The following is a 15,268-nucleotide window of genomic DNA, read 5'->3' on the forward strand; positions in this document are numbered from 1 at the left end:
AGCCTAAACCGACTTGGCAGTGACCTTTGATTAATTCCAAGTTCAGCTGCATGAAAATACAAGTTTTTAAGCACATCGAGCTGGTTAAACCTGGAGCCCTACCTCGACTAGTGGAATAAAATCAAACTCCTGGAGAACAGTAAAGTGATCCAAGTTTGGGCAGGCCAGTCAGCAACTTTTTAGTGCTCCTTGCAATTTTCCATGCAAAAAGAGCACTGCTCCAAGTCACTGGGCAGACACCGGACAACAAAAGTATAAGTCTCCTTTACAGAGTTATAGAATCATTTAGATTGGAAAAGGCCTTTAAGACAACCTCATCTTTCAGCACATGGGAACAGTCTGCTTCTGAATCAGACTTCCTTCTTGAAGGATTTCCAGCCTTCCTGGACTTCTTTGCCCTTCAGGACTCTTTCCCAAGGGGCTCTGTCAACCAGTCTCATGAACAGGCCACAAAACTGCTCTGTGACATCAGTCCCATTAAATCTTTCATTACAGAACAAGCACAGTCACTTTGTGGAATATTTAATAAGAAACGGCGACATAGTTTTTTTGCCATCTCACATTTCTGCATGTCTATTTTCTGTACTCCAAGCTTTATTTAAATTACAGGGGGGCAAATGATAATTGCCTTCTTCAGGTAACCTCCCCAGTGATGAGCCTTAGGAGAAGAAAAATATCTTTTTTTTTTTTTTTTTTACATGACTGCCTTTGCAATTAACCTTTTGGATGCTTTAAGTCCATTCCCAGCACAGAACAACAATGGGAGGTGCAAGTTTCAGGAGAGCAGAGGGTTTTTCTGACATTACCTGTGCTTCATGTTGTACAGTGTGTGGTTTACACAATACCTGGGATGACCTACACACAGGCTGCTCAGCCTCTCCATCTCACCAGCAGTAGATCAGATTCAAATGCGGTGTTACAGGTGCAGAACACTCATGTGAACCATTGCCAGAGAGCTATTCCCAGCGTACAAGACTGTAATTGAGTATTATGTCTGGTGTGTATAAGTATTAATGACTCTTTGTGCAGTCCAAGTTATTAATAGGAGCTGCTCATAGATTTTTTTAGTTCCTTAATGCACCAGAAGTCAGCTGTGGCTGTGTAACTTCTCTGAAATTATCTCTACAGTATTAAAAAAAAAAAATAGAAAACACATTGCAAAACACTGCTACTTCATTCTCTGAGAAACTTCAGATAATTTTAGTTTACAGCTACAACAAATTAACTTCTATGTAAGGGTATTTCTGCTTTCTCCTCCATTTTCATCCACACAAATGACTAACAAAAGTTTAAAGCAACTTCCTTGGAGCCTCAGGAAGATGAACACATATTAGAACAAGTATAACAAAAGACTGAACTCCTATATCCCCGATTCATGTGCAGGTAGCTAAATAAAACTGTACACATCTCACCTGAGCAAGTCAGGCAACACGTGGGCTGCTTCTCAGCACTTGGGGCAGATGTCACCTCTTCCAAGAGCTGAGGTCCATCAGAGAGACAACACAGACACAGTTTCTCTTTAGAGCAGATTTCTAGTTCTGGGCACAGGATCAAGAGTTCGGTGCTAAAGGTGTCAAAAACCACACTGTCGTGGGATGCATCATTTTTATTAATTTATTTTTATTTTGGCAGCAGGGATCCCTTAACCCAGGAAGAAACTCCCAGCCTTACTCCTGAACATATGGCATTCATGATGAAAACCCTGGTAGTACCTGCACTTTTTGTACTTGAGTACAGCTGGAATGCAAAAACCATCTTATTTTACACTTGGCAGCAGGTCCTGCTCTCAGCCTGACACGTCAACTCTCCCTCCCATCACAGAGCTCACATGACCTGGCTCCGTCCCTTGACATACCAGCCATTTGCTCATCCAGTTATGGCTGTGCCAGATGCACAGTCCAGCTCTGGAGGGCTCCTCAGCTCTAAGGAAGGCATTTCTGTAAAATCCCACCCTAACAGACCTGCGTCAGACACTGCTCCCTCCTGATGCAGACTGTCTTTCCCTATTCCTCCCCTATCCTGCAAGAGCCCAGCTGACACACAGTCCATGAGAACAGCCCACCTCCTCCTTACCCACCATAGCCAAATTCTGAATGTTTGGATGCCACCACTCTAATCCTGGCAGCTGTTTGCAAAGCACATCCACCCAGCACCCAAGCCCAGGGCATCCGGAATCCTTATAGCCTGTGAAGGCTCTGTAGAAAACCACATTTGCTTTAAGAGTCTCACCCAGAGCACCTCCCAGAGTCTCCCCAAGTCATCTGTGACCACTCAATCATCTGCACCACAACTCCCACCCCTGCACATCAACTCATTTCTGCTGGAGCCTCTTCATCAACTGTCTCAGCTCATCCCATACACAGCAAGAGAGGCCCAAATATGACGGGAAAACCACACCTGATCTCTATTCCAAAAGATCCACAAACCAGAGCTATGATTACATCTAGGGCTGCCTGCTTACAGCTTTCAGCTAATACACACCAGGGCCATCCTTCAGCTAAGAGTGTACTTATCTTCAGCTAAGATACACATTCTGTGCATCTTTGCACATAATGCTAGCAACCTACATACAGCTGGGTGTGACAGGAATAGGTATTCACTCCTTTTCTTTAAAATTCCTTACTCTTATGTGCCTGCTTGTCAGGAGCTTGAGCTTTTCAAGTGAACTTTTAAGGCTCTACTTTCTAGACAGAAAAAAAATTGCCCTATCTTCAAGGCACTGCAGCATATCAAAAACCCCAGTCACTAGAGCATGATACAGTTGCAGATCCAGGACTGCTGGAAAAGCACAGCTTAAATTAACTTCTTTATTTTACACATATTTGACTATTGGTGTTTCTTACCACATGAATCAGTCAATAGCTATGATTCAAATAGTGACTTTTTGAAAAACTCTAAAAAACTGTAACACTGATAGAAAGATGTTAATAATAAAGTCTCATAATACAATTATTTAACAATTTCTTGTTTGGATCATGTTCTGTTTGACTCCAGCATGTAAATTTTTACAGTGCTTTCTGTAAAAAACAATTTCCCATATTTATCCTTGTTTTGGAGTCACATTTACCAAGCTTTGAAGCAACCAGAAACTCTGGCAATTGATAAGCTTCCCTGAAAAAATCTGAGGCATCTTTGCAATTCAGAAGAAACCAGATCTCCCTCTTGTGGTCTTCTATGTAAATAGCCTTAACTACATCTGTGTGCTCACAAGTGTCTAAAGAGTTTTCTTTCATGAAATATCAACAGAAATTCACTATATAAAGCGTTCTTCCTAGAAAGAATGAGAAAGAGATTGTTTTCATTTTATTTTTATCTACATGGTATTTTCTTGCAGAAAAACCACAGAGATTGAAAATGCAGTGCTGACTCCTGTATGCCACCACCTGAAAGAAAGTGGTGGGGAAAAAAGTTACAGAACAAAGTAGATGAACAAACCTAACAGTGGAGGAGCCATTAGGTTTCTATAGGTAAGTGCTATCTAGCTGAACACACAAACTGCAGTTCTAAAATGCTCACACTTCAGTTACACAAAGCACATGACAATCTCTACCTCACAGACCAATCTTACTCCTCAAAAGCCACAGTGGATATGTAGGAACCCATGCTCAGAACTTCCCACTTCATGAGATTAACAAGTCTGACACCAACATAAAAAGAAATTTTGTGCCTTTATTGGAATGGTGTTAGGCTTTAAATACACCAATTTTGATAACCTGATTATTTGGTTTAATTAGAAATGACACTACAGAACTGCAATACTGGTCCAACAGTCTCGTCTTTACTTTTTTTTTCTTTTTTTAAAGCAAGAGATAGTATGAAAATGCACCAAGTAATCAGAAAGCACTAGCAGGCATCGGTTAATCCAAGATACTAGCTTCTTAGTTCCAAAAGCACTCGCATTGTATGGAACCCAGGATTTAGACTGGTCATGATTTGCAAGAGCTAGTTGCATGAGTCATGACTTTTTCCTCTTTTTTTTCTTTTTTTAATTTACTTTCAAGTTGGTCACTGGTAAAATTTTTCCTCAAATATTACAGTTTCTTTAATTCATATTTTTTTTCCTCAAAGTATAAAAAAGTATGAAATATAAACAAGCTCCTGTATTGCACCCATGAAAGGGTGCAATGGAAGCATTAGAGAGCTGACTATCTACACACCATCAAATCCCATCAAATCTTGGATACTTCATTAATATACAAAATATCAGGGCACAGAAAGAACTAAAATCCACTTTTTTGTTTTGTTACGCACAGGTTCAAATAATCAATCTAAAGAAAAAATGTGATCATTTTGGCTTTCCACTACATCCGCATGTTGAGACACTTATTAAAATAATCCTGCTTAATTGTGTTTGGTCTTTTTCTTACTGTCAAGTCATGTTTGTTATCTTAATACCAGCCATCAGACAAACAAGTAATCAGAAAGACTCTTCCTCCTCCCCACTTCCCTATCCCTGACCCCTCCAGGGTCAGCTTTAAGACATGACTCCAAACACAGGGTTGTGACGACAGATGCTAGGACCAATCTCTTCATAATCTTTTTTGGTATGGCATACTTGGTAGAATTCAGGCTGCAAAAGGAAAGAAAAAAAATTAGTCTATGGTCTATACACCTTGTTTGAACAATATTAACTTTTATGTAGCCATTGGAAAAAAAAAACAAATACAGATACCTTAGAAGTCCTGAAATCAATATACATTATGTGTGGCTAAACACCAATGGAAATGTGTTCTGCCACAAAAATAAAATGCACTATTTAACAACTCACATAAAGCTGTACTTTGGCTTTAATCTGCTCTTTCAAACTTTAAAGTCTAACACAAAAACTTCAGAGAGGGCAAGGAGGGTGTATTTGCTACCTGAGGCCTATCAGAAATCCCCCAACTGCATTTAATATGAAATGCAGGGGAGATGAGAACTCCAAAAGCTTAGTCAGAATGGTTCAAACATGCTCAGCTTTACGGGTAACTTACTGTGGAAGCCAGCATTGATCCTCCAAACCAAACTGCATATCTCTGCATATGGTGTGTGATGACTTGTACATCAATGGGCTTAGGCTATAGAAAGTAAGAGGGGAGAAAAGAAAGATTAAAAGTCACTTTTGTTGGTAAAAACTAGATCTATTTTTAAAGAAGTGTATCTACCAAGCTTACTTTCCACAAATTAGTATTTTCTTAAATGCTGTGTATGTAAATTTACAATTACAGCATCAAATTTTCTCTTGTACAACCCAGAATAAGAAGCAGCTGTTGCTTACAGATCACCAGTTACCTCCTTTATCAGACATAAAGAGATACTTGCATTCACACCAATTTTTTTTCACACTCTATTTTCTGCTGAATTTCTTGATGGACTATTTATTTATGCAGTTGTAAGCATATATCCATACTACCCAGCCCATTCAAAGAAACACACCTTAGAAAGACAATTTTTAAGTTTCACATTATTATTCTAACAAAGCATCAGTTGCAGATTAAAAGTTTACCTAGAACCAGTGCAGTGGTAGTCACGCTTTTCTAAACTAAAACACTCATTCCAGTCAGCCATTCTCTTTCCCTCCAAATCCACATAAACCTTCATTCCTTACTTGTGTTTATAAAAAATGGCAGTGAACATAACAGTTTCAGAATTTGTTTCAGAACAACCTGCTGGAATTTGAAACAGTATCTAAAAATGGCCTGCAACACATTTGCAAAATTCAAGGCAGTGAGTAACTGCTTGCCATGCCTGGTACTCTGAAGAATAATGACATCAGATTTCCTGTCTAGTAAAGTCCAGTCTAGTAAGGAGAACTGAGAATAAACAAGGTTACTTGGACTAGAGAACCACGTGTAACTGAAATTTCAGAGTTGTCTACATGGCATATTAAGAAGCTTAGTAGGGGTTTAAGGGATTGTTTAGCCAGATTACTACTAAAAAATAAGTGAGGAAATCAATTTTGCTTTAAAAGCACAATTTTTTTTTCTCTCCTGGTATACAGAGTCAACAGACAAATGTAAAAGTTAGATCAGAGGTCTGAAGGGGAAAGAACATGAATTAAGGATTATGCAGTTTAGTGAAAACATGAAGTCACAGGATCATAAGATAACTTAGGTGGGAAGGGACCTCAGAATTTTAGGTGGCAAGGGACCTCAGAATGTCTCTAGTTTGTCCTCCTGCTCAAAGCAGGGTCAACTGCAAGGTCAGAGGAAGGTATTCACAGTTTTATCCATTTGAACCTCAAAAACCTCCAAGGATGGAGACTGCACAACCTCTCTGGGAAGGTTGTTCCAATGCCCATTTTCCCCACAATGGAAAAGTTTTTCCTTTTATCCAGGTAGAATCTCTTGTTTCTATTCATCTGTTGCCTCTCATACACCCACCACTCAGCACTGTTGAGGGCCTGGTCGCACTTTATCAATAATCTTCCCAAATTTACCGAGGTGCTGGTTAATTAGGAGTCCCAAAGCCTTCCTTTCTCTAAACAAGGGTCCCTCAGCCTTTCCTCACAGGACAAGTGCTCCTGACTATCCTGGTGGCTCAACAATGAGCTTGTTTCATCTCTCTTATGTTTAAGTTCAAAAGACTGAGAATGATTTGTAACTAATCATCTTACTTCATGCAGTAAGCACAAAGAAAGCTGGGGACTGACCAACTGCCAATATGTAACAGGTGTAGTACACAAATCTCTGAAGAGGTTCTGTAAGAACTTCATTTGAAAATAAAGACATTTCAAAGAACATCATCACTGCAATATGTCATTTGCATGTTTTCCAGGTAACAGGGGACAGACAGATGCTTGTTAAATGCATTGGCTGCACCAACTAACCTTCAGTCTGCCACCACTAAGTTCTTCACTAAGTTTCAGTCTGGCATCAACAGTCCTTTTCAAGTCTCGCTGTAAACGGCGACCGAAGTCCCTGAACATGGTTGAGCCTCCAGAGAGGACAATATTCTGTTTTGAGTAACAAAAATTGTTAATCACTTCTGAAAATGTGAGTCTCCAATTTTATCCAGTTGCTGAATTCTAAGCATCTAAATATATTTTTTAAAGCTCCAGTTAGCAGGTATGCTTTTACTGTAAGATTTAAATTATTTAACACTTAAGTATGACAGAATACGAATTCACAAAGAGTTTTTCACATTAAAATTGGCTGTGCTTTAAAATCCATTTATATCTTTTTACATCTCACCACTTTTGCTCATATTTCTGTTTCCCTAATGAAACACCACATTCTGAAAAAATGTAAGTGAACAACTTACTGAACTGCATATTGGATTACTTTCTACAAAAATGGTTAATTTTATTGTTTGGTGTGTGTCAGAGTTTCAAATATGTATTTCTATATAAAGCACAATTAATCTAAAACAAGTATTAAAAAAATGCATTATAGCTACTGACCTTATATAGAGGACGTCTAACATCAATGGGACAATTTTGAATAACTTCATCTACTACTTCTGAGATTGGTTGTGTAAAGTCGGGATTAGCAAACTACAAACAAGAATAAAATTAAGGCACATCAATGTGGAGGGCCACATACTGCAAAGGAGAAGAAAAGAAAAGAAAAAAAGGGAAGAAAAGAACCATACTTTCATACTAGATGTCGTGAAAACTAACAATGGAAATAGTTACGTTAGATATTTTTGCTGCCATTTTTAAGTGCTTTATGTATCAACCTGAAGTTGTATAAAGATGAGTAGCAATCAAGAATCAAAGTCATGCTGACTTATAATAAATATAGAAATAAATTCATAAATAAGAAGAAATATAAGCCAGGACAACAACTTCTTTACAAGGCTGCAAATAGAATTTATATGCTATCATCCAAAATGCACTTAAAACAGAAAGCGTAGACAATTCAAACAGACTTACCTCAGGATGAAAGAAAATCTCTGGCCCCAGGAATCTCTCATAGCCAACATCAATGGTAAACTCTTTCTTTGAGATAGCATTAATTCCAGTATACTGTTTAATCCACTTTGTACCATCTGTGTCATACTTGTTAAATTCTTTTACTAAGTCAGGGCAAACGTAACTAAAGCGCTCCTGAAAAATGAATATGTACAGTTAGAAGTACCCAAAGTATAGCAGAGAACCTGCTGTGAAATTTTTAGAAGTGCAGCAACTCAAACTTTTAAGAATAAGTATTAAACTGGCAGATAAAGAATAGGCCTCAAAACAGCTGGACTGACATTTCCTGTACACAGGTAGATAATGGCTGTGCTAGTACACATCACTTCCGTGCAGCACTGAAAGCTCTTGCTGAGCTAAATTACTCTTCTTCTGCTTTTCCTCTGAACTTCTATGATTGTGAGAAATTAATTCTAAAGTACTTTGAAGAACTGCTATAGAAACAAAGTTTAAGTGTACTTTAAGCTGAATGTCTTTCAGAAGAGCTTTGTACTACAAAAAAGAACATATCAACATTCAGAAAAACAGTAATTACAGCTCTTTGCATTACACATCCCACCGAGAGCAAATGCTATGGAATATCACAATAACCACAGTAACAAGAATAATAACAACAGTAATAATGATAACAGAGGGGAGGAGAAAGGGGAGACTACAAGCCAAGAGTGAAATTCTAGGCCAAACTGAGTATAACCCAACTGCATATCTTAAGTTTAAGCTATTTCATGTTATTACATTTAGACATTTTTATATCATTTAAAAACAGAAAGATAATAATTGAGATATTATTGCATTTTCAAAACAGATATCAGGCTCTGATCTAAAATAACCTTAATGTCTGCAATGTTTGTATTACCTTCACTGCTTTAGCTGTTTCCAAGGATTGTTCAGGAGGAATTCCTACTTCTCGCTCCCTCAGCAGCTGCTGAATGAAGTATGTTATATCTCGCCCTGCAATTGGAATGTGTTTGATACAGCTGCCAATCACGTATCCTTCAGCCTGTGAATAAAATTAATGGGAGAAACACACTGATAAGAACTCCTGTCAACAAAGCTCAGGAGGGAAAGAGAAAGACATGGAGTCTAAACTCTCATTCACTACCTGTGACTGTGAGGCTTAAGCCCCTTAGGACTGGTTTATTTAATTACCACAAGACCAATTCTTCACAATATAGCCTTATTTAACTTTGCATTGCATTGGTTCACAATTCTTACAAGGTTAGGAGGAACAGAAAGGTCACTACAGTACATAAGGCAGACAAATGGCTATACTCACTATTCCTTGGCCTTTATTTCCTCTTCAAAATGAGGTTACTCTTACCAAAAAGGTCAAGGAACCTTTTTCATGAAATATTATTTTAGAATAAATGATGTGGCCCTGCAGTCACAGCCACTGATGTAAGGCGTTACAATCCACATGAACCAAAATTAATTTTCTGAAAGCAGGGAGAAAACGCATCATTTCAGCACAGCAATTGAGACTGCTTAGAACATCAGACTGGCCCGTACTCATCCATCAGCCTACCCTTGCAAGTCACACTTGTCCTGAGGACCAGTATCAAGGCATTAAAATTACCTGTTCTAAACACAGAAACCAAGTTTCAAAGACTGACCTTCAATCTTACCAGACCTGCTATATCCAAACAGATGAATCCAGGTACCATACTGATATTAAATGCTTAAATTTTCCTATATACACACACCTTACATTCATACAAAAAATTCTTACTAACCTAGAAAATAATAAAGTCATAAAAACATGTACCACTATTGTTAGCTTCAGTACAGAGAAGTGTTTGCTAATTCCTCTTTATCTATATATAATAAAAGTGATAGACCACTGTTGACAATTTGTTCAACATGTTTAAAAATTCCAGAAATCAAGCAAATGGCATTCTGCAAAGGAGCTTAATGCTTCCAAGGGAGATGGAATACCTACTCTTATTTTAATCAGAAAAAAAAAACCTAAACCCAAAAATCAGGAAGAGTTCAACTCTTTTAAGCAGAATTTTGAAGTATAATTTTGAAAGTTTACCTATAGAAGGTCTGAAGTGTCAGTTGTCTCCTAAGTCTTATTAAAAATATGCCATCTTGGATGAACAGTCTGAACAAAGATTTAGTCACTATATTCCACCAAAATTAATAAGAAATTGCTGACAGCATATGTTTGATCACCACCAATGCTACTATTTGTTATAACAAAGAATTTTAAAGAAATGATGTTACTATGGCATGATAAAGCTTTGTATAGATTTTTGTCTTAAAAACTACAACCTAACCTCATTTTGAAAAAACGCATTTGGTATGTAGACATGAATTAACTTCCCAAGGAAAGATGGGCAGAAATCTATAACCAGCCACTTGAAACAAAGCTCACTATTAAATATTCAAATTATAAAATTTCAAATATGTAGTTTTGTAAAAGGAAATCCATACCTGCAGTAAAAGCAATAATTTGACAGTGAAGAAACTGCAGCTGTAAGTGTTCAATATTTAATAAAACATTACACAGTGGTATAAGTTTTTGCTTTTAGCAACTTGACATATTGGAACAGATATTTAACATTAATTAACCTTGAGGGTTGCTTTTTTTCAGTCAGGCAGGAACTTTTTTTTTGCTGATGCATCACGGCATACGACAAAACACTGGGCAGCAGATGGAGAAAAACTGTAACCAATACTACATCTACCCTCAAATACTTCCCATTATTTCTATTTCATAAAAAAATTGACTGAGTCAAATGAAAAAAAGTTTCCGAATTTTTGGAACTGACTGTTGTAAAGAGCATATGCACTCTCACCAGCAAAGCAAATTGGAGATGTGCTAAAGCAATATAATTTCATCCATCACTTGGCACGGCCTTGGCAAATCACCTTTTTTAAGGTAAGCCACTGAAAGACAATATGCCTTGACAAATTCAGGGTGTTCTTCAAGAGTTTCTGCACTACAAAACAAACCAAAGCTCACACCCACAACCCTGGAAATTATCCCCTGCATATTTTTGAAGATTCCTAGCTATACTTTAGTCTGTGTAGGTGTATACCTCGGAGAACTTACAGGACAAACTGTTCTCCAGTTAATTGTTTCTGTAGTTTTGAAGCACACTTACCACAGGAATAACGTGAGTGACACCATCCCCACTGTCTATAACTGTGCCAGTCAGCGTTCGTTCTCCTACTTGTCTTGACGTCCAAGATGCAGCTAAGGCAAGGACAGCCTAGGAAAAACACACATCAAAGCCAAATCTTAGTAAAACCACTGTATTGCAGATCCCACTTTACATCAGCTCTCCCAAGAACACCCAGACTGACACCCTCATGGTAATTTACAGCATGGAAACTGATTTAATAATATTATTAAATATGTGGTAGTTTGGCCTAGGCCTTCCTTGGTGACCAGCTTGTAACCAAGGAAGTGCCCAGATTTACCCGGTATTCCCTACGATTTTTACGTAAGATGGGGTATAAGAAGAAAGGAGGAGACGCCTTCGTTCTCTTTTTCCTTCCGGCGGCTTTGGAGGTGCAGATCTCCCTGCTGTTGAGTCTGTCGGCTTGGAGAGTGAGGCCTGGTAAGGCCTTGTCGACCTTGGGAGGCAGAGGCTGCCGGCAGTCGCTCCAGCGTGACTCTCCATTGTCCCAAGGAGAGTAGTAAGATATTCTTTGCTAATTCTTTTAGTTGATAGACCTTAGGCTACTGATCAGGATATATATATATAGATAGATAGATAGATAGATATATAATTTTGGTTTTTGTTCTTCCCTTCCCCTTTCCCTTTTCCCTGTGAAATTGTATATATATTTCAACTGTACATAACTGTAATATAAGTGTAAATATATTTATATATATATTGCTTTGTCTCTCTCTTGTTTTCGGTTCTTTTGGGTTTTTTCCCCCTTTTCTCCCTTGGTTTGGGGGGGGACGACTTCTTGTGGTAAGGTTTGGAGACTTGGCGGGGAGCCAGCTCCAGACCATATCAATGTTTACAAATAGCTTAGAAAAAAGAAGCTGTAGAAATGTAGTTTTTGAATCCTGCCTGATCCTTTTTTAGCCATGCTCAAACATCTTCTTTTGTTACTTCATATAGAGAAGGATTAAATTCTTGGATTAATACAATTATTATGATGTAGTGTGTTTTTTTATTTATTTCTGATGCAACAGATATTATACTCCACTGCTTAGAAGCCTTACAGAAGTAACAGAAGAACAGTACCCAGCTAACTGACCAGAGAACCAATGCATATCAAACACGCAGTGGTGGAACTGCTAACCAGAAAAACATAAAATTATTCCAAACAGGAAATTAATTTTAGCCCAAGGAGAAATACTGTAGCCCTAACTTTCAACAGTCCTGCCCTTACCTGAACAGCAATATATAGCCCTGGAACGTTGAAAGATTCAAACATGATTTCAGCAGTATATTCTCTATTTTCTGGAGTATTTAATGGAGGCTCAGTCTGTGAGACAAAAAAAAAACCCAAGTTTTTACCAAACACTTGACTTTGAAAAAAAACCAACCACCAAATCATAAGTTTTGAAATATGAGTCATTCAACAACAACAATAGAATGTAAAAATAGTAACATGCAGAGGGTGCTTAAGAATTTATGCAAATTGCATTAAAAGAAAGAAAAACAGAAGTGCAATAAAAACATTACTGTAATTACTGCTTAAGAATTTATATAGAAGGCCCCCTTTGTGAGTTGCTTAGCTCATTACAACTTTTGATTTCACTTGAAAGAATCAAGGACTATCAATCAAACTATGTCAAAAGATGCAGTTTAGCACACTTTAAAAATGACAATTTTTAAACTTTCTCAGTGAAAAGAGCTGTTTTCCTTCAGAAGGCAATTACTACAAAGCAAGTTGATATGCTCAGCTGTAGAAAAGTACTCAAGTGCGAGAAGCTGGCAACAACATACAAATATGCCATGAAGATTTGAACATTGACCTTAATTTAGATCAAATCTGCCCAAATATGACAGTCAATCATTCCAATTTCACAGAAAAAAAAATCCCAAAATTCACTCTCTAGATACATCATCCAGATGGCAGCACTGTAAAAACAAAGTAATTGCAGTTGTGTAAAATCTAAACAAATTTTTTTTTTCCCTCAAAAATGTAGACTTGAGATCATTGAATTCAGTGCAGAAGCAAAAGAAAAGAAACTGATGAAACAGACACAATTTGGAGGGAAACAAGAAGAGAACAGAAAAATGTTTGCAGTTCAGACACTCTGACATTTTTAGAAAAATTAAAGAACCAGGATGGGATAAGCCAGGTCAAGAAAGTTCCAGGTAATTGATTTACTTCACTTTTCACAGTATGCATATTTATATTTAAGAATTTACAAAAGTCAGCACATTCTTATTAGTCATATACGATTTCTTATGTAGGACATAATTCTACTTACCAAAAGAAAATAATGATCCTCGGGTTCTGCCCTTAGATATTTAAAGATTACTTGCTCCATAAACCTCTCCATCAAGTCCCAGTCTTCAACTATACCATGGCGGATAGGCCACTGTTGCAGAAAAATATCAAATTATAATTGAAATCATTTATCAACAGTTTTCAGCTGCAGTATCATCTAAACATGCAAGAAACCTTGCTTTAGGTTCTCCCTATTTTGATGTGACACCTATGAAAAATTCTGATTCCAACCATGAACAGCAGAGACAACACATCGCATTTTTCTCAGTACAAGAGAATGGTGGCACAAAATAAACCAAAAGTTCCGCCCAGCCCAGCATCGCAACTCTGATGCTGCTGACAGAAGTTGCTAAGGAATATGAAAGAATGAAGTATTTCTGCTTAACATCCTCCCAGCCCTCCCTTCACTTCAAAAGAAATATATATTCACATACTGTCTTGCAAATTCCCACAGGCTTCTGAAGGTCACCAAAACCAATACCATTTAATTACCATTTAAATAGAGTTGATAAAAAAGTATCTAAGTTACCCAAAAAGCATTCTCAAGATGTTTACTGTTACAGGCAATGATTTCTCAATGTGTTAGAAAGTGGTTTTAAACATTTCTTTTAATACCTTGGTTGCATAAGTTGGTTTTTCTATTGCTTCGTCCCCAATAAAGAAGTCTAAATCATCAACACCTTTCAAAACCCTCCTTTGTGCTTGATCGACCACTTTTGCTGACTCTTTGATAGCAATACCTTCAACAGAGAACACAGACAGTATTGCAGATCATAAATCTTGAACTAAAGAAAGAAAACCAGCATTGAAACATAGACACATTAATTGCATTTATCCTTTGTTTCAAGCATAAGGACAATAAATACACATAACTTGAATTCCAAACACAGATGAACATAATTTATAAAGTTAACATAACTGAGACCTAAATGTAAATTCAATTGTTAGACACCAACGTGCAATCAGGGAATAATATAAAATATAAAGAGAATCTCTAAAATACAGTATCCCTACAGATCTCATTTTATTCAACAAGTGTGCTAATTTTCTGCACGCTCCCACAACAATCATTATTATTGTCGTTGTTATTCTTTAAAAAGGAATGCTGTTACAGAAGCTGCATAAAAAGAAAGAAAACCTATTGTCTTATATAAATTGATGTTTTATTTCACTTGCACCAATTTGATTTCTGGATGTACTATGAAAGTGAGATATGGCACGGGAAAGGGACTGAATAGGAACTAAACCAAAAAAGCATACAAAGAATGCAGGAAGGAAGAAGCAGGAGAAAATGTAAGGCATAGAGAAAAACAAAACTGGACAGAAATAAAAGTAGCATTTTTAAAAGGACAGAAATTTGTATGACCACATAATGCATCTTTAGATGCTTTAAAACAAATTTTCACTAAGTCTATGTATAATGTCTCCCTTTAAATCCTACTCCTATCTTATTTTTAAGAATGAGATAGAAAATTTCATTAAGAAAGACTATAAATCTCTCTGACACTCTAAGGAATAACTGGCAAAAGTTAAGAGCTTCTTTCTTGATAATTTATTCCTTCCAGGATAACAAATATAAGTTTTTATAAGACAAATACTGGCTAAGGCTAAATACAGTATCCTGGAAAGAGGGATCAGTGATTAGATATCACAGGAACACAGATGTTCCTCTCGCTCATCTTCTGCATCACCCCCCCACCAGCTACCAGGTTTGCAGAACCAGCAATATCTGCTGTATTTTTTTAAGTCTTACTAATTGCCTTTAAACACAATCCTTTACACAAATCATGAAATTCATACATACATACATACATACATATATATATATATATATATATATATATATGAGAAGCATTAATATCAGCCTCAACTAGTCAAAGGCTGTGCTCCAAAAGCCCTTTCAATGGTAGAAGCATTTTTCTAATTCTCACCTTTGGTAAGAAG

At 37.1% G+C, this 15,268-nt stretch overlaps 1 protein-coding gene across 1 annotated transcript in view; it reads right to left on the minus strand.

Annotated features, from left to right (window-relative positions):
- Positions 1–3,649: 3,649 nt before the first annotated feature.
- The window catches only part of ACTR3 (ARP3 actin related protein 3 homolog), a 30,100-nt gene continuing 18,481 nt past the window's right edge, over positions 3,650–15,268 (minus strand). Inside the window, exons 3-12 of the mRNA XM_027679087.1 lie at positions 13,940–14,064; positions 13,305–13,415; positions 12,254–12,349; positions 11,005–11,112; positions 8,751–8,894; positions 7,856–8,029; positions 7,382–7,474; positions 6,809–6,934; positions 4,974–5,057; positions 3,650–4,570 (exon numbers count right to left, since the gene is read on the minus strand). Of these exons, the coding sequence (XP_027534888.1) occupies positions 4,475–4,570; positions 4,974–5,057; positions 6,809–6,934; positions 7,382–7,474; positions 7,856–8,029; positions 8,751–8,894; positions 11,005–11,112; positions 12,254–12,349; positions 13,305–13,415; positions 13,940–14,064 (1,157 nt within the window). The 3' untranslated portion in view covers positions 3,650–4,474. The remainder of the gene's footprint in view (positions 4,571–4,973; positions 5,058–6,808; positions 6,935–7,381; positions 7,475–7,855; positions 8,030–8,750; positions 8,895–11,004; positions 11,113–12,253; positions 12,350–13,304; positions 13,416–13,939; positions 14,065–15,268) is intronic.

The sequence above is a fragment of the Neopelma chrysocephalum genome, unplaced genomic scaffold (assembly GCF_003984885.1).
Source record: "Neopelma chrysocephalum unplaced genomic scaffold, ASM398488v2 Primary Assembly neopelma1_44, whole genome shotgun sequence".
Classification (NCBI taxonomy): Eukaryota; Metazoa; Chordata; class Aves; order Passeriformes; family Pipridae; genus Neopelma; species Neopelma chrysocephalum.